This window comes from Rhinopithecus bieti, unplaced genomic scaffold (assembly GCF_001698545.2).
Source record: "Rhinopithecus bieti isolate Rb0 unplaced genomic scaffold, ASM169854v2 scaffold_33302, whole genome shotgun sequence".
Taxonomy (NCBI): Eukaryota; Metazoa; Chordata; class Mammalia; order Primates; family Cercopithecidae; genus Rhinopithecus; species Rhinopithecus bieti.
This window is the reverse complement of record NW_016814366.1, coordinates 499,932-520,943: the sequence shown is the minus strand read 5'-3', so window position 1 is coordinate 520,943 and position 21,012 is coordinate 499,932. Positions and strand designations below refer to the sequence as shown.

The window sequence follows — 21,012 nt, the reverse complement described above, 5'->3', positions numbered from 1 at the left end:
CAGCCATTGCAAAAACATGCCAAAATGTAAAGACCATTGATGCTAACAAGAAACTGTATCAACTAACGAGCAAAATAACCAGCTAATATCACAATGACAGGATCAAGTTCACACATAACAATATTAACCTTAAATGTAAATGGACTAAATGGTCCAATTCAAATTCTCTTTCTTTCTCTCTCTCTCTCTCTCTCTTTTTTTTTTTCCACTTTGTTTCCTATGTGCTTAGGAGCTCAGCCAAGGCAGAAGGTAGATGTGGCAATTTGCAGTTGGTAAATAGTTGAAGACAATTGGACCAGCTAACTGTATAGAAGTTGTTCAGGTAGAGACTAGTGTAGTTGGCTAATAGTTTTAAGTTTTATGAACAGTAGACATCAAAAGTATTTTTTATTAAGCATTCCAGTCCTTTATGGTTGTTTTATTTCCATGTTGAGTTTGAGTATGGAACCAGGAATTATACTAGAGATGACAGCTAAACATTTGTGGTTGGTTCTTTTAGTCCAGATGCCTCCCTTTAGGCTTGGGTGCTTCAGAGACAGGCATATATGTATAAGCAACATAAAGGTTAAATTTGTGATTGATTGTTGTCTCTGTTTTCAAAAGGTATTTCTTCATATGGATGTGTCTTTCGTAGTCCAATTGCATCTGAGTGACCCAATGGCCCGAAGACCGGTAGATCAGTGTTTTTCTGTTAGGAGCAGTTTTGTCTCCTAGAGAATGTTTGGCAATGTCAGGAGACATTTTTGGGTGTCACAGCTGGAGTGGAGGGCCACTATGCTAGAGACATCTTAAAATGGACAGGACAACTACCTACAACAAATAATTTCTCCGCACAAATTGTCAATAGTGCTAAGGTTGAGAGACCTTAAGCTAGTTCCCTAGTTCCAACCCATGAGTCTCTGGACAGGTATATTTTAGTTGGTCTCAGAGTGGCATATTTTCTAGCCAGGAACACTACTTGAAGTGAGCTCATTGTACAGAATATCTAATGCTATCGATTGCCAGAAATTGTACTTGTGGCTAGTTGATGGGTATAGCATTGCATTGGATTTGCTCATCTGTGAGATTATTTGTAGATATCTGTAATTCTGTGTACCTGAAGGATATAGGGACCAAAGACAAGGATTGATTTACAGTTGCCTCAATTACTTCCAAAGCTGCCTCTTGCAAGGGCTGTGATTTAAACTTAGCCACATTTGTGTACAAGATATAGGGGCTATGGTAAAATTTCCAGGGATGGAACATGCTGCTTTTTATAGACCAAGAGGGTATTCAGATGTTAGTTATCTTTCTTTCTCTGTATTCAGTGGCTGTAAAGTAAGCAGTTTGTCTATAATGGGCTGTGGGATATCTCTTTGTGAAATCTTTATTTCCTTCTTTGGGTGCCAGAGATTTAGATTTGCCTTTAATTAAGTCCCATTCATCTTGAGTTAGTTGTGCCTGAGTGGTATGCAATACGATGTGAAAAGTTTTCCCACTGGAGACCATTATCAAAATTGTATCTATATAATGGAATGGAATTTGGACCTATGTAGAGGTTCTCATGGTACTTGAATTCATCTAACTCAGTTGATAATATATTTCTGAAGAGTTTGGACCTATAAAGGTGTCCTGCTTATAATAGCTGAACTGATTTTTGTCTTCTTCCCAAAAGAATATAAAAAATAAATAATTATTAATAATTAACAATATCCCAGTCTACATACTAAGTATCAGTTATGACAGCAGTTTTTATAGTCATTGTTATGTCAGGTACTGTGGAATCTATGGTGGCCACTGCCTGGTTTAAATTTGAATGGTCATAGTAAACCTTCAAGCAGCATTAGTTTCCAAAATTCAGACAGATGAAATTGTGGAGCACCCCTGCCTGGTGTAAAACACAGATTCTTTTCACTTTCTGTCATAATACATTTCTTTCAGCTGTAAATATTGATAGTGTTTGGGTATACCTTATAGGTTGATCTTGCCTGAATCTTTATCTGATTGTTATAGAAGTAACCAAAGATATCACTATGAATGCATCTAAATATATTCATGTATCCAAGCACCCCAAATATTCATTCTATTATACATGTTGACTGAAGAAAACAAACAACAACAACAAAAAATACCCAAGCCTGATGTTGGTTCAGAAAACAACAATAGCCATGTAAATTGGCACTTTCCCTGGCAAGGATCCAGAGACCAAATCTTGTACCTGTGCCTAATCATTCTGTCTTTAGTTATCTAAAGTACAACACAGATTTTGTGTTCCGAGGAAAAAAGTAATCAAAATTAACTGCATCACAAGTTAATTCCAATGTAAATTAAGACTTCATACAGTTAAGACTGTGTTGGTCTCTCTAGTTCTACATTTGATATTTTCTGTAAGAGATGACACTTACTGAAGAGTCTTTTTTAGACAATAAAATATTTATTTTAAAATATTTTCAAAAATGTTGTATCAAAGTAGTACATGCATGGGTTCTAAAGTCAAATGATACAGAAGTGCAGCAGCATTCTGTTCCTCCCCTCCCATGACTAGTTCTACTCACCAAAGAACACCATTTATTTTTTATTTTAATTTTTTATGTAAATATAAATATGCATAAAGAAAAGAATACCTAAATTTATAGCTACTGAGTTTTTACAAATTGAATACACCTGTATAAACACCCAAACCAAGACATAAGAGCTTTATTAGCACTCCAGAAGCCCTCTTATTTAGCACACCCCTGCTCCACAAGGATAACCACATTCCTAACTTATAACAGCATAGAGAAGTTTTGCTTTTTTTGTACTTTGAGCAAATGAGAAAGAAAAAAAGTAGCACCTAACTACTCTAGACTGAGATCTGGCCAGGTTCTAATAGCTTGGCCTTTGTGTACTCCTGTTGAACATAAATCATTTCACAAAACACCAACATTAGAGAGGTCACTCTCTGACCACAGTCATGTTTGAGCACAAAAAACAGGAATACTTTCCATAACACAAAAATAACCAAACATTCTCTTATCCCAGTTAATATGACTCCTGCTTCTTTACCAATTACAGTTTAGTCCCACTCCATTTCTTTTACCTCCTACATAAAAATTATGATATCAAACCATTGTTTGCTCTTTCTGATCATACCCAATTCCCAGGAAAAGTACATTTTTCTTGAATTATTTATAAATCACCTAACACAAGCCAAAATCCTATTAAGAAGCCTCTATTAATTCCTTTTTACTGACACAATGCACAATTTCCCATGATGTTCTATCTTTCATTGTAAAGAGCTGGTAAACGTGAGCTATGGCTCTTTAAACACTGGGTTTATTTTGTTTTGCTCGTATTGTGTTTTTTTGTGTGTCTGTCAGCTTTGGTTACGTTATATTTTTTAGATGATTGTCTGTTTTATCGAAATTATCGCATAGTATATATTTTAAATAATATTCTCATCTTTTCAATGTCTGTTGGCTTTGTAATGGTGTTTCATTTTTCCTGATATTGATAATGTTTATTATCCTTTTCATGGATTAGTCTTGATAGGGATTTATCAATATTACTAATCTTTTGCAGGTTTATTTAACAAGGGTATATTGCATGATGCTGTGTTTGGACTTCTATTGATCATATCACCCAGATAGTGGACATAGTACCCAAGAGGAAGTTTTTTAGCCTGTGATCCACCCTCACTTTTGGAATCTCCACTATCTAATGTTCCCATATTTCCCAAGTCTATGTGTAGCTAACCAACTTTTAATGTTGATTTTCTGTACTGTATTTTAATATTGATGTTGCTCTTTATTGTTTCATTCCTATTACTTTCTCCAGATTTTATTTGGTCTTTTCTAGATTTTTGAAATGGAAAATCAAAATATTGATAGTCTTTTCTTTTTTCTAATATATGCATTTATGTCTATTAATTTTCCTTTAAGCCCTTCTTCATCTTCCTACCCAGGGTTTAGTTTCTTTTTTTGACTCATAAATTACTTAGCATTTTGTTGTTTAATTTTCAGGTGGTTGGAGATTTTCTAGTTACATATTTGTTATTGATATGTAGCTTATCTCCACTTAGTCATAGAACTTATTGTAAAGTATTTTAATTTTTTGAATTCTGTTGAGCCGTCTTTCTGATCTAGCATTTGGTTAATTTTTATAAATGTTTCATGAAACTTGAAAATTGCATGAATTTTGCTCTTCCTTGGTTTAATTTTCTGTACAGGTTTATTAATAGTGTCAAGTTTGTTAATTGTGATGTTCAAATCTATGCCCTAACTTCTTTTTTTCTCTTTGCTTTATCATATATTGAGATAAATATCCTAAAGTTTCTGTGATTTTGAATTTGTCTTTTAGTTCTATCAGTTCTCGTTTTAAATATTTTGAAAGCTTTGTTATTAGACGCATATATTTTTGGAAATGTGTTATCTTTCTATTCAGTTGTCTTATTTATCATTATGAAATGCTCTTTATCTCTAGAAATGTTTCAAGTTTTAGAGTCTGATATTAGAGTGGTTACACTAACTTTTCGGCTAGTATTTACATGGTATGTACTTTTCCATTCTTTAACTTTCAACTTTTTTGTTGGTGTGTTTTTTAAAATATATTTTATTGTGCATATTTAAGGTTTACAGCATTATATTATGGGATACATATAGATCATAAAATGCTTTACTGTAGTAAAGCAAATTAACGTATCTATCAATTTACACAGCTAGCCCCCTTTTTGTGTTTGAAGAGCAGGTAAACTCTACTCTTTTAGCAAAACATCCCAAGTGCAATACAGTTTTGTTACCTATAGTCCTGATGTTGTACATTGGATTTTTAGACTTAATCATCCTGCATATCTGCTATTTTGTATTCTTTGACTACATCTCCCATCCCCTCCTTCGTTCGCCTGCTACCTACCCCTGGTAAATACTATTTTATTCTCTGTCTGTATATTTGAGATCAAGCATCAATTTTCTGTCTATGTCTGGCCTACTTTACTTAGTATAATGTTTTCCAGGTTTATACATGTTATGGCAAATGGCAGGATCTACTTCTTTTTTATGACTGAATATTATTCCACTGTGTGTGTGTGGGTGTTTGTGTATACACATCATGTTTTCTTTTCTTTTCCTTTCTGTTTTTTAGAACGGGGTCTGACTCTATTGCCCAGGAGTGAGTACAGTGATGTGATCATAGCTCACTGTAACCTCGAACTCTTGGGCTCAAATGATCCTCTGGCCTCAGCCTCCTGAGTATGTTGGACTATAGGCACATACCATCATGCCTAGCTAATTAAAAAATTTTTTTTGGCAAAGATGAGTTCTCAGTAAGTTTCCCAGATGGATCTTGAACTTCTGGTCTCAAGTGGTCCTTCCATCTCAACCTCCCAAAATGATGCGATTACAGGCATGAGCAACCATACCTGACCCACATTTTCTTTATCCGATCTGTTGATGGACATTTAGGTTGTTCCCATGTCTTGGCTGCTGTGAATAATGCTGTGAAGAAATGGGAGTGCAGATATCTGTAGGAGGTGGTGACTTCATTTCCTTTCGGCGGATACCCAGAAAAAAGATTGCTAGGTCATGTGGTAGTTCTATTTTTAATTTCCTTAGGAACCTTCCTATTGTTTTTCATAATGGCTGCACTGGTCTTCATTCCTACCAACAATTCCCTTTTCTCCATACCTTCACCAACATTTGTTATCTCTTGTCTTTTTGATAATACCCATCATAACAGGTGTGAGGTGATATCTCATAGTGGTTTTGATTTGCATTTCCTCATGATAAGTGATGTTGAGCATCTTTTCATGTAGCTGTTGTGGAGAAATGTCTATTCAGGTCTTTTGCCTGCTTTTTAATCAGGTTATTCGTCTTTCTGCTATTGAGTTGTGTGAGTTTTTTCTTTATGCATTTTGGATGTTAACCCCTTATCTGATGTATGGTTTATAAATAACTCTTTCCAAGTTTGTAGGTTGCTCTTTCATTTTGTTGATAATGTGTATTTTTCAGTTTACACATGTTGATAATCTTTGTTTTTTTAACCATCATTCTGTTTTTAAATACTGTATCTTAAATACTAGTGCAATAACCACTTTTAAAATGATGAATTTAGAAGTAAAGATATAATTGAGGATTTCTATTTTTGTCATCTATAATCAGCCATTTCAGAGAAATTTGTAATATGAAACATATTAATGTTAAAACCATACTGGATGTGAATAGATATTCCTTGGGTGCTTCAGTATCCCAGGATCTTCTAGTGAATATTATTTATCATTGCTTGCATAAGTGCTGATTAATAGAACATTCTGCCAACAGTATCTCAGGTAGCCCAACTTTTACTGTCTTAGACTCTGTTGAAAAGCCTATATTTAGAAGTACTTTAAAATTATATTTTCAAATATTGTGTAGCAAAATACAGAAGATTCAGACCAACTAATTGTGTTATTTTTTAAAAAATAGGACCACGTTATGTGGTACAAATAGGTGACAAAATTATTGACTACAATGAAGAATTCCGCCTCTTTTTGTCAACAAGAAACCCAAATCCTTTTATTCCACCGGATGCAGCTTCCATTGTTACTGAGGTTAACTTTACTACAACAAGAAGTGGATTACGAGGGCAGGTATACACAGATAATACAAATTTACCGTGGACTCCTTAGGAGCTTTATATACTTATTAGACATTTTGAGTTAAAAGCTATTTTGTTAGACTACTTAGTATTTAAATTTATGATTTTGAAAATATACTTGTATGTTGGAGTGAAGCATTCTGGCTTATTTCATTTCTCATATGTATTGGACCTATACATTTAATGTTAATGTCAAATTGCTGCTTCTTTTAATATAACTCTAATTTTAAAGTTTATTTCTGTTATATATGGTAGAATTTGAGAGATTGATGGATCATAGAGATTAAGATAATCTGCGTTATATTTTTGGTTTGAAAACTGAAATTTAATTGTGAAAAGTGTAGCTAATTGACTTGTTCAGCTAGTTAACAGTCTTTGATTCCTGAGCCAGCATTTTTTTAACCATTAGAACACATGGCATCTTTGAAGTCTATTTATCTTCAGATGGCTCATTACAATTTAGAATTATTACATACATTTCAAAATGATTTTTCATGTCCATACTTATATGTTTCCTAACTCATTTTTCCTCTTTAAATATATAATGCCAGTTGACTTTTGGAGTATCATTCTATTTTTTACTCATCTAACAATAGTAGATTTTTTCATCTTTTTGATTTATATGATGGCATACATATTTGCTGCAATTTTTACTTGATTGTAATTTTTTACATTGTTCTTTCAAAATATTTCTTTGCATATGTATGGCTCATCAAGTATATTTTTATGAACAATCTCTTTTGATTGACTTGATACTTCTTTTAAATAAAACAATGTGACAATCACTCAAAACTTGGCAGAATTAATTGACAGAATTGCTCCTTCTATCTAAAAGATCTCCACAGTCGTTGCAAAAAGGAGCTATGTAGGTCTTACTTTAGCAAGAACGAAATGAAGATGTTTTTACAGCAGATTTTGAATTACGTATTTTTTACCAATGTTTTTCTCTATTTTAGTATTCAGAGTTAACAATTTGACAGCATTTTTCAACAGCTTCACAGATAACAGCTTTAACAGATACAATGTACATACCATACAATTTGCTGATTTAAAATGTACAATTCAATGTTTTTTTTAGTGGAATTGCTGGGTCTTATGGTAACTTTATGTTTGGCAATTTGAGAAACAAACATATCTTTCCAAAGTGGCCGCATTGTTTACTTTCCCACCAGTAATGTAGGAGGGTTCCTGTTTTTCCATATCCTTGCCAACTCTGGTTGTTAGGTATCTTTTTAATTGTAGTCATTCTAGTGGGAGTGAAGTGGTATCTCATTGTGGTTTTGATGGCATAGTATTTTATCTTTTTATTTGTTTATTTTATTTTTATTTTTTTGAGACGGAGTCTGGCACTGTTGCCCAGGCTGGAGTGCAATGGCACGATCTCGGCTCACTGTAACTTCTGCCTCCCGAGTTTAAGCTATTCTCCTGCCTCAGCCTCCCAAGTAGCTGGGATTACAGGCGCCCACCACCACGCCTGGCTAATTTTTTGTATTTTTAGTAGTAACGGCGTTTCACCATGTTAGCCAGGCTGGTCTGGAACTCCTCACCTCGTGGTTCGCCCACCTCGGCCTCCCAAAGTGGTGGGATTACAGGCGTGAGCCACTGTGCCCGGCCCTTTTTATTTGTTAATGTGAATACTTACTATTAAAAAATACTAGCTCTCATAATTTAGTATATTTATTTTAAAACTAAATATTACATATTGATATGTTAAGTAATGCACTTTCTTACAGCTTTTCTACAGTAGTTACTATTTTGCTGATCAGCTTAACTATTTGTTTTGTCGCTTTTTCATCAAATGTAATTGTTGAAGGTATCTCATATTTAGTTAGAAAGAATGAAATGAGATAACATAGTATCATATTTCTAATAGTCTGTCAAACACAAGGCCTGTTTGCGGGAAGTTTTTATTTTGTTGTAAGCCTTATTGCTAGAAGTACCTTGTCTTTTTGTTTTCCCAAGCTTTTAGCTTTAACCATTCAGCATGAGAAACCTGATTTAGAAGAACAGAAAACAAAACTATTACAACAGGAAGAAGATAAGAAAATACAGCTAGCAAAACTCGAAGAATCTCTTCTAGAGGTAAAAGTCTAGCTATTTAGGTTATTTTTTCATATTACCTTTTTTAATGAATACATATAGTAGGGTTTAGAAAATTAATAGTATCTTCAGATTTTTTTTTCCAAAGGCATATTAGTGTATATCTTACAGTCAAAATTCTAACAATAAGGGGAGTTTTCTTTTGGAATACAAGATCTTAATGAGCAATGTTTAAGACAAGCAATTTTTAACTAATTTGTGTTGTTTTATTATTTAATTATATGCTCATGATTTCAAGAAGCATTAAAAGCAGGAAATTATGACTAAATCTGTAACTTTAAGTCGTTTTTATTTTTTATTAAATTGACAAAATTAATACCTTGCTATGTTTGATAATGATATAGTTTCATAAAATAATTTATTAATTCATTTGATATAAGAAGGCTATAATAAAATAGAATAAAACTTTAAGAGGGCTATAAAATGTTGAAATTCTTCTAAAATAATGTAAGTTGCCATAAACATCAAATGAATGACAGTTAATATGGGCTTTGCTTTAATTGGTTATTTTTATATGTATAATGATGTTCATGTTGTTAACTTTCCCTACAGACACTTGCCACATCTCAAGGCAATATTTTGGAAAATAAGGATTTGATTGAGTCTTTGAATCAGACAAAAGCAAGCAGTGCACTTATTCAAGAGTCACTTAAAGAATCTTACAAACTCCAAATTTCCCTTGATCAAGTAATTATTTCCTTCTTTGTAATTTTGTATTATGTTTCCTTGAACATTTAGGTTAATATGATAGAAAATGTAGAATCAGGTCCTCAGGGGAAAGATGATGTTAAAAAGAGCTATTCAAAAACATCAGAACGTTGGGTTTGATTCTAATTATTGTAGAGAGGGAATTCAGATGTTGGCACATTGAGGATAAGGACTGTTTGTCAATATACCCTGATGCCTTCTACTGACTTCTGGCATAATGTTAGATCCAAGATAGAGCTGCAATTTTGTACTGAAATTGGAAATGAGTATATTGAAAATGAGTATTACAGAATATCTTTGCTATTCTTAGAACTTTTCTTAAGTTAAGGCAAGTTAAATATACTAATTAAAAGGGTTATAAGCTCTAAACTATAGTTACTGGCTCTTTTCATGCTTACAATGAACAGTGCTGGGTACTTTATTATCCTAACTTGGACACCTGTTAGAGTTGTCTTCTCTACCTCTAGTTCCATCAGTGTTCTTATTGTCACCCATCCTATACTCAGTTCGAACTTTTCTCCACATCAGAGATAGCCTAATAGTGCTATGCTATCTTGCGTTACCTTAATTGATTCTCTTTTGAAATGTAAAATTGGATCATCTATTCTCTGATCACAAATATTTACCATTTCATCTTACTCACTTTCCCCTGATACTAGTGCTCTTGGTCCTCATTAAGACCAATCTGTGAACCCCTTCTAGCTCTGTCAACTGACAGGTAGAAAGGTATTTAAAATATATTGCTATAGTCTGAATATTTGTGTGTCCTCATCACCCCCAAAATTCATATGTAGAAATCTAATCCCCAGTGTAATAGTATTAAGAGGTGGAGGTTTTAGAATGTGACAAGGTCATGAGGGCAGAGCGCTCATGAGTGGGATTAGTAACCTTATAAAAGAGGGCCAAGGAAGTTTGTTAGCCCCTTCCGGCATGTGAGAACACAGCAAGAAGCAGTTCTTTCTGTGAACCAGGAAACAGGCTCTCACCAGACACCAAATCTGTTGGCACCTTGATCTTGGACTTCCCAGCTTCCAGAACTGGGCGAAATCAATTTCTGTTATATAAAAGCAGAACCAATTTAGTGTATTTTGTTATAGATAGCCTTAATAGACTAAGACATATATTGTCTGCAGTTTTATAAAAATGAGGAAGAAAAACTAGATTTTGCTATCTTTTTTAGTTAGAAACCATGATTCATCATCTTCATTTGTTTTATGTGTATAGAAAAGTAAGGTTTTTTTTTTACTTGGGTAGATATGTGCATTGTAGTCTTTAGGTGGCAGTAAAGCACTAATTCTAAGGTGTTTCCACCCTATCCCCTACCGATCTCTTGATCCATAGGAACGGGATGCCTATCTCCCCCTGGCTGAGAGTGCCAGCAAGATGTACTTCATTATTTCTGATTTGTCCAAAATTAATAACATGTACCGTTTTAGTTTGGCTGCTTTTCTCCGACTTTTCCAACGAGCTCTACAAAACAAACAGGTAAGCTGTTGGTTACCCTGTACCTGACATTGAATTACAGGGATCACTTTACTAGGGAGAGTACTTGATTTATAATAAAAATTATTAAGCAAACTTTCATAGAATTATGTTCCAAAAGACCACATGTAACACTTTTAAGCTATATAAAGAAATTAGTTAGTTAATTTCTTTTTATATTGTTAGCAAGGTGTCCCAATGTGACAGTTTTTTAATGAAAACAGTTTATGTTCTGAGTATAAATGAATAAGTAATTGATAATAATTTTAAAAACCCAGTGATTCTGAAAGGTATAAAAATAAGAATTATCCCCATAATATCATTACCTGGGGAAAACAACATTTAACATTTTATTATATGTCCTTGTTGTTTAAGGCCGTAACTTTCCAGATAATGGGGATACAAGTGTCCACTGCTTTATCAAGCATGTATTTTAATGGAGAGAAGGATATATTAAAGGGTAACAAATTGTTTTAACTAAAAGATACAATACTGTGCTTTTAAAAGTGTATTAGTGTATTATGGACAACTTTCCTATCAGTGAATATAAACTTAATGTTTTTAAGAGATGGTGAGGCTATACCATACTTTATTTAACCACCTCCTATATATGCACATTGTTCTAATTATTTCTGTTGAGTATCGTATTAATCCCAAACTTGGCCGGTTAAAACCATTTTCTTATGCTTATTGATTCTGTTGGAAATTTAGTCAGGACTCAGCAGGGATGACTTTCTTTGTTTCACAATGTCTAGGACCTCAGCTGGGAGGACTTGAGAGTTGAGGGGCTAAGTAAGGCAGGTGCTTCACTTGCCCGTCTGGTGCTGTGGGTGGGAGGACTTGGTGACAGGACTGCCAACTGCAGCACCTCTGCAGAAGGCTTGGCTTTTTACGAGCACTGAGTAGATGGATGGACTTCTTATTTTTTAGCTCAGGGCACTAACTGTGTATTTCAGTGAATAAGGCTGAAACTGAGTAGCCTTTTAAAACACAGCCTTAGGTCTGTGTCATTTCTGCTGTATTGTATTGGCTGAAGCAGTCACAAATCTATGTAGAGTACAAAACTTTCTTTCTGTTGTTTAGAAAATCTACTGGATCTTGTAGGTACAGTACTGTGTCTTATTATAGAGTGACTTTTAGGAAATCCAAGTCTCAATTTCACATGTGATCTTTGTTAACATGTAGTGAAATGAATACAAGTATATGCTATCTAAAGTAATGATTAGTTGTCTTGGTTAGAACATACTACTACAAGGCTAGAAGCCTACGATTAGTGCATCTGAGTTCCAGTTCATAATGCTTTCTTTAAACCAACTTCACACATTTCTCTGCTGATCCTGGATGTATTTTTCTAAGCCATTAAAATTGTTTTACTAGGTTTTTTTCTTGATATTAATTTATAAATCATAAGGAAGCAAGCAAATTTAATCTAATTGTTAGACCAGAATTGATCTTTGCAAGTCATGTATTCTCCAAATGCTCTCTGAGATGTAAAACTTACATCACACTAAGGGAAAAGGACAGGTTGAACAACCTTCCCTTCCTGCATTTCTATACCAAACAATTTTTCTTTAATCAAAGGAAATAAACACTAATAACATGTTTTCAATTATTACAGTCTTGCAAAATGGAATTATTATATCAGATCAAAACTGAAATTGTATGTGAGTTTTACAGCATCAATTTCAAAGTTATTGTTCATCCTTATTCATCCTGCAGCCCATGATTTAAGATCATTGAGGTTCCCATATTGAGAATGAGAAAATTCTTTATAAGGTATTCTTGTCGTATTGTTTTAGGGTTGGATTGATAATTATAATACAAATAATTAAAATGGCCTTAACCTAGATTGATGTAGATAGTATTTTTAATGCCAATAGGAATCAAAGTGATATGGTAAAATTCAACTTATGTTGCATTATTGGGAATTGATTGTAATTTTCATTTGTTGAAAGCTTTAACTCTATACATTAAAGAAAGGTATGTCTTTTTTTATATTATATTAATGTTCAAGTTTAAAGCACTTGTTTAGTCCCTTGAATTTGATGGTAAAAGATACTTATTTCAGAATCAGCTTTGAATCTGGAGGAACAATTTATAGAAGTACTTTTAAATGTTTATAAATTTCCTAATGAATTTCTAATTGTAATCTACAGGATTCTGAAAATACAGAACAGAGAATCCAGTCACTTATCAGCTCATTAAAACATATGGTATATGAGTATATATGTCGTTGTCTATTTAAGGTAAGAAGCATCATATTTTTCAAATATAAAATGCTACTTGTTCTGTGATTTAACATAATATTTATAGTTATAGTATAACTCTTTCCCTACTGGAAAGGTATTAAAATGGTATTTCTCATATTTTTCCAGAAAATTTAACTGGAATGTCTTATAGCATTCTTGGTTTTAGTGGGAAAAAAAGTGACAAATGAAGAGGGGAGAGCAAACACTGGGTTAGCTGACTTAGTTCTAAACATCCAGTGGTCACCAAAAGAGATAATGACAGTGGATTATGTAGCTCATTTTATAGCTAGACTTTCTCATCCTCAGCAACTGACATTTTGGGCTACATAATTCTTTGTTGTGTGGGATGTTGTTCTGTGCATTTTAGGATGTTTAGCAGCATCTTTGCCTTCCAGCACTCCCTCCCATCAATTGTGAGAATAAAAAAATGTCTGTGGACATTGTCCAATGTCTCTGGGGTTGAGGAACAAAATTATTTTGCATTGTTAGCATTAGGAAGTAAACTAGTGTTTGAGCCTGAGTTATGAAAGAAGTTTTTTACAGAAGTTTTCATGTTACATATGTTCCAGAAGAGAACACACATTGGACAGTATTTTAGAAATTTTAGATATTAGAAAACACAGAGGCCTTTTTTTACTTAGAATTTTTTTTTTTTTTTTTTGAGACAGAGTCTCTCTCTGTTGCCCAGGTTGGAGTGCAGTGGCGAAGTCTTGGCTCACTGCCAGCTCTGCCTCATGGGTTCAAGCCATTCTCCTGCGTCGGCCTCCCAAGTAGCTGAAACTACTGGCATGCACCACCATGCCTGGCGAACTTTTGTATTTTTAGTAGAGAGAGGGATTCACCATGTTGGTCAGTTCAAGACCATGTCTCGAACTCCTGGCCTCATGTGATCTGCCCTCCTCAGCCTCCCAAAGTGCTGGGGTTACAGGTATGAGCCACCACACCCGGCCAGGATTTTTTTTTTTTTTAAATAGCAATCTTTGGGTATAGCTTAAGACATAATGTTGAAGAAGAACTTTGTAAAGGCAATTGAGAGAGATAGAATTATTATGGTTCAATTATATAGGCTTCTTAGACAATGTTGAAAAATATACAGTTAATATATTTTTAGAACAGGTTAGTAATTTTTGTGATTTTGTTGAGGATCTTAATTTGAGATACAGACTAAATCCTTCAGAAGCTCTCTGGGCAGGGCATCTCTGAAAGAAAGGCAACACCTCCAGTCAGGAGCTTATAGATAAAACTCTCATTTCCCTGGGACAGAGCACCTGGGGGAAGGGGCGGCTGTGGGCGCAGCATCAGTCGACTTAAAGGTTCCTGCCTGCTGGCTCTGAAGACAGCAGCAGATCTCCTAACACAGCGCTTGAGCTCTGCTAAGGGACAGACTGTCTTCTCAAGCGGGTGCCTGACCCCCGTCCCTCCTGACTGGAAGACACCTCCCAGCAGGGGTCGACAGACATCTGATACAGGAGCACTCCAGCTGGTATCTGGCGGGGGCCCCTCTAGGACGAAGCTTCCAGAGGAAAGGAGAGGCAGCAATCTTTGCTGTTCTGCAGCCTCTGCTGGTGATACCCAGGCAAACAGGGTCAGGAGCGGACCTCCTGCAAAGTCCAGGAGACCTGCAGCAGAGGGACTTGACTGTTAGAAGGAAAACTAACAAACAGAAAGGAATAGCATCAACATCAACAAAAAGGACATCTACACAAAAACCCATCCAAAGGTCACCAAGATCAAAGACTAAAGGTAGATAAATCCACGAAGATGAGGAAAACCAGCGCAAAAGGCTGAAAATTGCAAAACCAGCACACCTCTTTTCTCCAAAGGATCACAACTCCTTGCCAGCAAGGGAACAAAACTGGACAGAGAATGAGTTTGATGAATTGACAGAAGTAGGCTTCAGAAGGTGGGTAATAACAGACTCCTCCGAGCTAAAGGAGCGTGTTCTAACCCAATGCAAGGAATCTGAGAACCTTGAAAAAAGTTTAGAGGAATTGCTAACTAGAATAACCAGTTTAGAGAAGAACATAAATGACCTGATGGAGGTGAGAAACACAGCACAAGAACTTCATGAAGCATACACAAGTATCAATAGCTGAATTGATTAAGCGGAAGAAAGGATATCAGAGATTGAAGATCAACTTAATGAAATAAAGCATGAAGACAAGATTAGAGAAAAAAGAATGAAAAGGAACAAATAAAGCCTCCAAAAATTATGGGGCTATTTGAAAAGACTAAATCTGCGTTTGATTGGTGTACCTGAAAGTGACAGGGAGAATGGAACCAAGTTAGAAAATACTCTTCAGGATATTATCCAGGAGAACTTCCCCAGCCTAGCATGACAGGCTAACATTCAAATTCAGGAAGTACAGAGAGCATCACAAAGATATTCCTCGAGAAGAGCAACCCCAAGACACATAATCATCAGATTCACCAAGGTTGAAATGAAGGAAAAAATGTTAAGAGCAGCCAGAGAGAAAGGTCAGGTTACCCACAAAGGGAAGCCCATCAGACTAACAGCAGATCTCTCTGTGGAAACCCTACAAGCCAGAAGAGAGTGGGGGCCAATATTCAACATTCTTAAAGAAAAGAATTTTCAAACCAGAATTTCATATCTAGCCAAACTAAGCTTCATAAGTGAAGGAGAAATAAAATATTTTACAGACAAGCAAATGCTGAGAAATTTTGTCACCACCAGGCTTGCCTTATAAGAGCTCCTGAAGGAAGCACTAAATATGGAAAGGAAAAATCAGTACCAGCCACTGCAAAAACATACCAAATTGTAAAGACTATCAACACTATGAAGAAACTGCATCAACTAACAGGCAAAATAACCAGTTAGCATCATAGTGACAGGATCAAATTCACACATAACAATATTAACCTTAAATGTAAATGAGCTAAATGCCCCAATTAAAAGACACAGACTGGCAAATAGGATAGAGTCAACACCCATCGGGGTGGTGTATTCAGGAGACCCATCTCACGTGCAAAGATACACATAGGCCCAAAATAAAGGGATGGAGGAATATTTACCAAGCAAATGGAAAGAAAAAAAAAAAAAAAAAAGCAGGGATTGCAATCCTAGTCTCTGATAAAACAGACTTTAAATTAACAAAGATCAAAAAAGACAAGGGGATTGCATATGGTAAAGAGATCAATGCAACAAGAAGAGCTAACTGTGCTAAATATATATGCACCCAGTACAGGAGCACCCAGATTCATAAAGCAAGTTCTTAGAGACCTACAAAGAGACTTAGACTCCCACATAATAATAGTGGGAGAGTTTAACACCCCACTGTCAATATTAGAAAGATCAATGAGACAGAAAATTAACAAGGATATTCAGGACTTGGACTCACCTCTGGACCAAGCAGACCTAACTCCACCCCATCTACAGAACTCTCCACTCCAAATCAACAGAATATATATTTTTCTCAGAACCACATCACACTTATTCTAAAATTGACCACATAATTGGAAGTAAAACACTCCTCAGCAAATGGAAAATAACGGAAATCATAACAAATAGTCTGTCACAACACAGTGCACTCAAATTAGAACTAAGGATTAAGAAACTCACTCAAAACTGCACAACTACATGGAAACTGAACAACCTGCTCCAGAATGCCTAGTTGGTAAATAACAAAATTAAGGCAGAACTAAATAAGTTCTTTGAAACCAATGAGAACAAAGACACAACGTACCATAATCTCTGGTACACAGCTAAAGTAGTGTTTAGAGGGAAAGTTATAGCATTAAATGCCCACAGGATAAAGTGGGAAAGATCTAAAATCGACCCGCTAACATCACAATTAAAAGAACTAGAGAAGCAAGAGCAAACACATTCAAAAGCTAGTAGAAGACAAGAAACAGCTATCAGAGCAGAACTGAAGGAGATAGAGACACGAAAAACTCTTCAAAAAAAATCAATGAATCCAGGAGCTGATTTTATGAAAAGATCAACAAAATAGACCGCTAGCAAGACTAATAAAAAAGAAAAGAGAGAAGAATCAAGTGGATGCAATAAAAAATGATAAAGGGAATATCACCACCTATCCCACAGAAATACAAACGACCATCAGAGAATACTGTAAACACCTCTACGCAAATAAACTAAAAAATCTGGAAGAAATGGATACATTCCTGGACATACACACTCTTCCAAGCCTAAATCAGGAAGAAATCGAACACCTGAATAGACCAATAACAGGTTCTGAAATTAGGCAGGTAGTAATTAATAGCCTACCAACCAAAAAAAGCCCAGGGTCAGGTGGATTCACAGCCAAATTCTTCCAGAGGTACAAAGAGGAGTTAGTACCATTCTTTCTGAAACTATTCCATGCAATAGAAAAAGAGGGACCCCTACCTAACTCATTTTATGAGACCAGGATCATCATGATACCAAAACCTGGCAGAGACACAACCAAAAAAGAAAATTTCAGGACAATATCGCTGATGAACATTGATTCAAAAATCCTCAATAAAATATTGGCAAACCAAATCCAGCAGCACATCAAAAAGCTTATCCACCACAGTCAAGTTGGCTTCATCCCTGGGATGCAAGGCTGGTTCAACATATGCAAATCAATAAACGTAATCCATGACATAAACAGGACCAATGACAAAAACCACATGATTATCTCAATAGATGCAGAAAAGGCCTCCCATAAAATTCAACACACCTTCATGCTGAAAACTCCATAAACTACGTATTGATGGAATGTATCTCAAAAGAATAAGACCTATTTATGACAAACCCACAGCCAATATCATACTGAATATGAATCAATATCAATATCATACTGAATGGGCAAAAGCTGGAAGCATTCCCTTTGAAAACTGGCACAAGACAAGGATGCCCTCTCTCACAACTCCTATTCAACATAGTACTGGAAGTTCTGGCCAGGGCAAAGAAGCAAGAGAAAGAAATAAAGGGTATTCAAATAGGAAGAGAGAAAGTCAAATTGCCACTGTTTGGAGATGACATGATTGTATATTTAGAAAACCCCATCGTCTCAGCCCAAAAGCTCCTTAAGCTAATAAGCAACTTCAGCAAAGTCGCAGGATATAAAAAAAGGATGAATTCATGTCCTTTGCAGGGACATGGATTAAGCTGGAAACCCTCATTCTCAGCAAACTAACACAGGAACAGAAAACCAAACACCACATGTTCTCATACGTAGGTAAGAGTTGAACAATGAGAACACATGGACACAGGGAGGGGAACATCACACACTGGAGCCTGTCGGAGTATGGGGTAAAAAGTGAGTGAAACATTAGGACAAATACCTAATACAGATAGGGCTTAAAACCTAGATAATGGGTTGATAGGTGCAGCAAACCACCATGGCACATGTATACTTACATAATACACCTGCACGTTCAGCACAAGTATCCCAGAACTTAAAGTAAAATTTTTAAAAACAGAAAAGAAAGTCTTCAAGCTCTGAGATTCTTTCCTCCACTTCGTCTATTCTGCCATTAATACGTGAGATTGCATTATAAAATTCTTGTAGTAAGTTTTTCAGCTGTATCCGATCACTTACATTCTTCTCTATACTGACTAGGTTGGCTGTCAGTCCCTGCATTGTTTTATCATGATTTTTAGCTTCCTTGGATTGCCTTTCAGTGTATTCCTGTAGCTCAATGATCTTTATTTTGAATTCTATTATCCTCTTTATCCATATTATGAATTCTATTTCTGTCATTTCACCCATCTCAATGTGGTTGCTTGCTGGAAAGGTGATGCGGTTGTTTGGAGGAAAGAAGGCACTCTGTCCTTTTGAGCTTTCCGGTTTCTTGGGCTGGTTCTTTCTCATGTTTTTGGGCCTATCTATCTTCAGTTTCTGAGGTTGCTCACCTTTCGATGTTTCTTTTGTTTTTCCTTTTATTCTATTTAATGACATTGAATGTTTGATTGAGGTTTAAGGTGGATTTAGTTAACTCCTGTTGTTTCTGGAAGATTTTAGTAGGCCAGCGCTCATCTCCCATATCCTGGTCTGTGTGGCCTAACTCTTGGGGAGTCGTATTGGGCCCCAACTTTGATCTCTGGCTCCTTGGGGTTAGGCATCCACTGTGGTTAGGAATCCACACATAGGGCAGTCGGGGTGGGTGGGGTGGGAGGGGCAAGGTGCTCTGTGACCGCTGGTCACTGCCCTCGGATAGGTGGTGTTAGCCAAAGGGTTTCATAGTGTGGTTATAGTGGGATTCATCCCTGTTTGCATGTCCCAGCAGCAGTGGCAGAAGCAGCAGTGTCAGGGTACTAAATGGTACCAGAGTGCCTACCTTTCTGCTTGCATGAACCAAGGTGGGGGAGGCAGTGCAGCTGTGGGGAGGGCGTGGGGAGCCCCTGCTGGTGACTGTGTGCATGATCACACTGCAAGTGGTGTTGGCTGAAGGGCAGGCCCCTGTGGGTGAAGGTGTGTGCCTTCTCTGTGCCCCTGCAAGCAGGAGTGGTCACTCAAGTCTGGGGAGAATCCTCTCTTATCTGCGCTTAGTTCCATTCCAGTGGCAATCTTAGCGCAAAAGTCAGCCACTGACGGGAGTGGGGCCAGCTGGTTCTCTGCCTGCCAGGGCTCTTTTTGCAATGGCGGTGGGTGGTGGGAGGTTGGGCAGACTGCACTTTCACGTGCTGGTAGGGCAAGGAAAGCAAAAGCTGGCCATGCATACATGCATCACAAAGATGTGTGGAGTTGCTGTGGATCGTGGGGAAGCTGGATTGTGGGGAGGGAGCGTTTGGGCTAGTGCATGGCTATGGAGACAGCTCTGCTGGAGCTCTCCGCCAATCATGCACAGTCTGCCAGTGCAGGACCCCTGGGCACCTGAGGCTGCCCTGCAAGCAGGCGTGGCCAGATTGGGGCTTCCAGAGATACCAGCAGACCAAGGGGTGCTCAGGTTAAAACAGCTAGTCTAATGGGCAAGAGTGCCCTGCAGAGTTCAGGACAAACAGTTCACTTAGAGCTAAAGTTTCCAGTGGGAGCAAGTTGAGCCTAGGGAAATAGCCATCCCTGGCCAGTTCTGCTGCACATACTCCGGTACCAAACCCCCCGGGCTCCACATCAGCTGGCTTGCTGCCCCTACCACTTCTCTAAGCCCCTCTGCCTGCCAACTTAAGTGTCTGTGGTGGTTGAGGGGTCTTTTCCTGCCTGGGTTCCAGAGGCCTATGGCGAGAAAAGGTTGCATCTTGCCAGTTCAATTCACCTAGTCCCTGAAGCCATTGAGGGCCAAGAACAAGTCCAGGTGTGCAATAGCTCTGGGTAGGGTTCCCAGCTTTCTCCTCCTTCAACCCAGCCTCTGTGTCTTCCCTGTGTCACTCTTGGTGTCTGAAGATCTGTTAGGGCCCACCAGTCTTCTTGGCCCCTTAGTGCGAGTTGTTCCACCTGGTTGCATGTAGTAGGTCATCTTGCCTTCCACCCTGTATATTTTCCTTTTAAATATTTTGCACTTGACTATAATCCAAACCTCACTTTTTGGGCCTCAATTTTACCTTGTGTAAAATGGGAAATTATAAGCAAATTATCTCAAAGCCATTTTGTCACTAAAATGTTATGATCCTAATTATGAAGATAACCTTCATAGTGATAGAGTCATTAGTTGTAGCCGGGCGCGGTGGCTCAAGCCTGTAATCCCAGCACTTTGGGAGGCCGAGGCGGGTGGATCACGAGGTCAGGAGATCGAGACCATCCTGGCTAACACGGTGAAACCCCGTCTCTACTAAAAAATACAAAAAACTAGCCGGGCGAGGTGGCGGGCGCCTGTAGTCCCAGCTACTCGGGAGGCTGAGGCAGGAGAATGGCCTAAACCTGGGAGGCGGAGCTTTCAGTGAGCTGATATCTGCCCACTGCACTCCAGCCTGGGAGACAGAGCGAGACTCCGTCTCAAAAAA

The 21,012-nt window shown here is 37.0% G+C and overlaps 1 protein-coding gene across 1 annotated transcript in view; it reads left to right on the top strand.

Annotated features, from left to right (window-relative positions):
* The window catches only part of DYNC2H1 (dynein cytoplasmic 2 heavy chain 1), a 384,617-nt gene that overhangs the window by 149,032 nt on the left and 214,573 nt on the right, over window positions 1-21,012 (top strand). Inside the window, 5 exon segments of the mRNA XM_017850085.1 lie at window positions 6,417-6,580; window positions 8,551-8,670; window positions 9,241-9,375; window positions 10,738-10,881; window positions 13,035-13,124. Coding sequence (XP_017705574.1) covers window positions 6,417-6,580; window positions 8,551-8,670; window positions 9,241-9,375; window positions 10,738-10,881; window positions 13,035-13,124 — 653 coding nt within the window.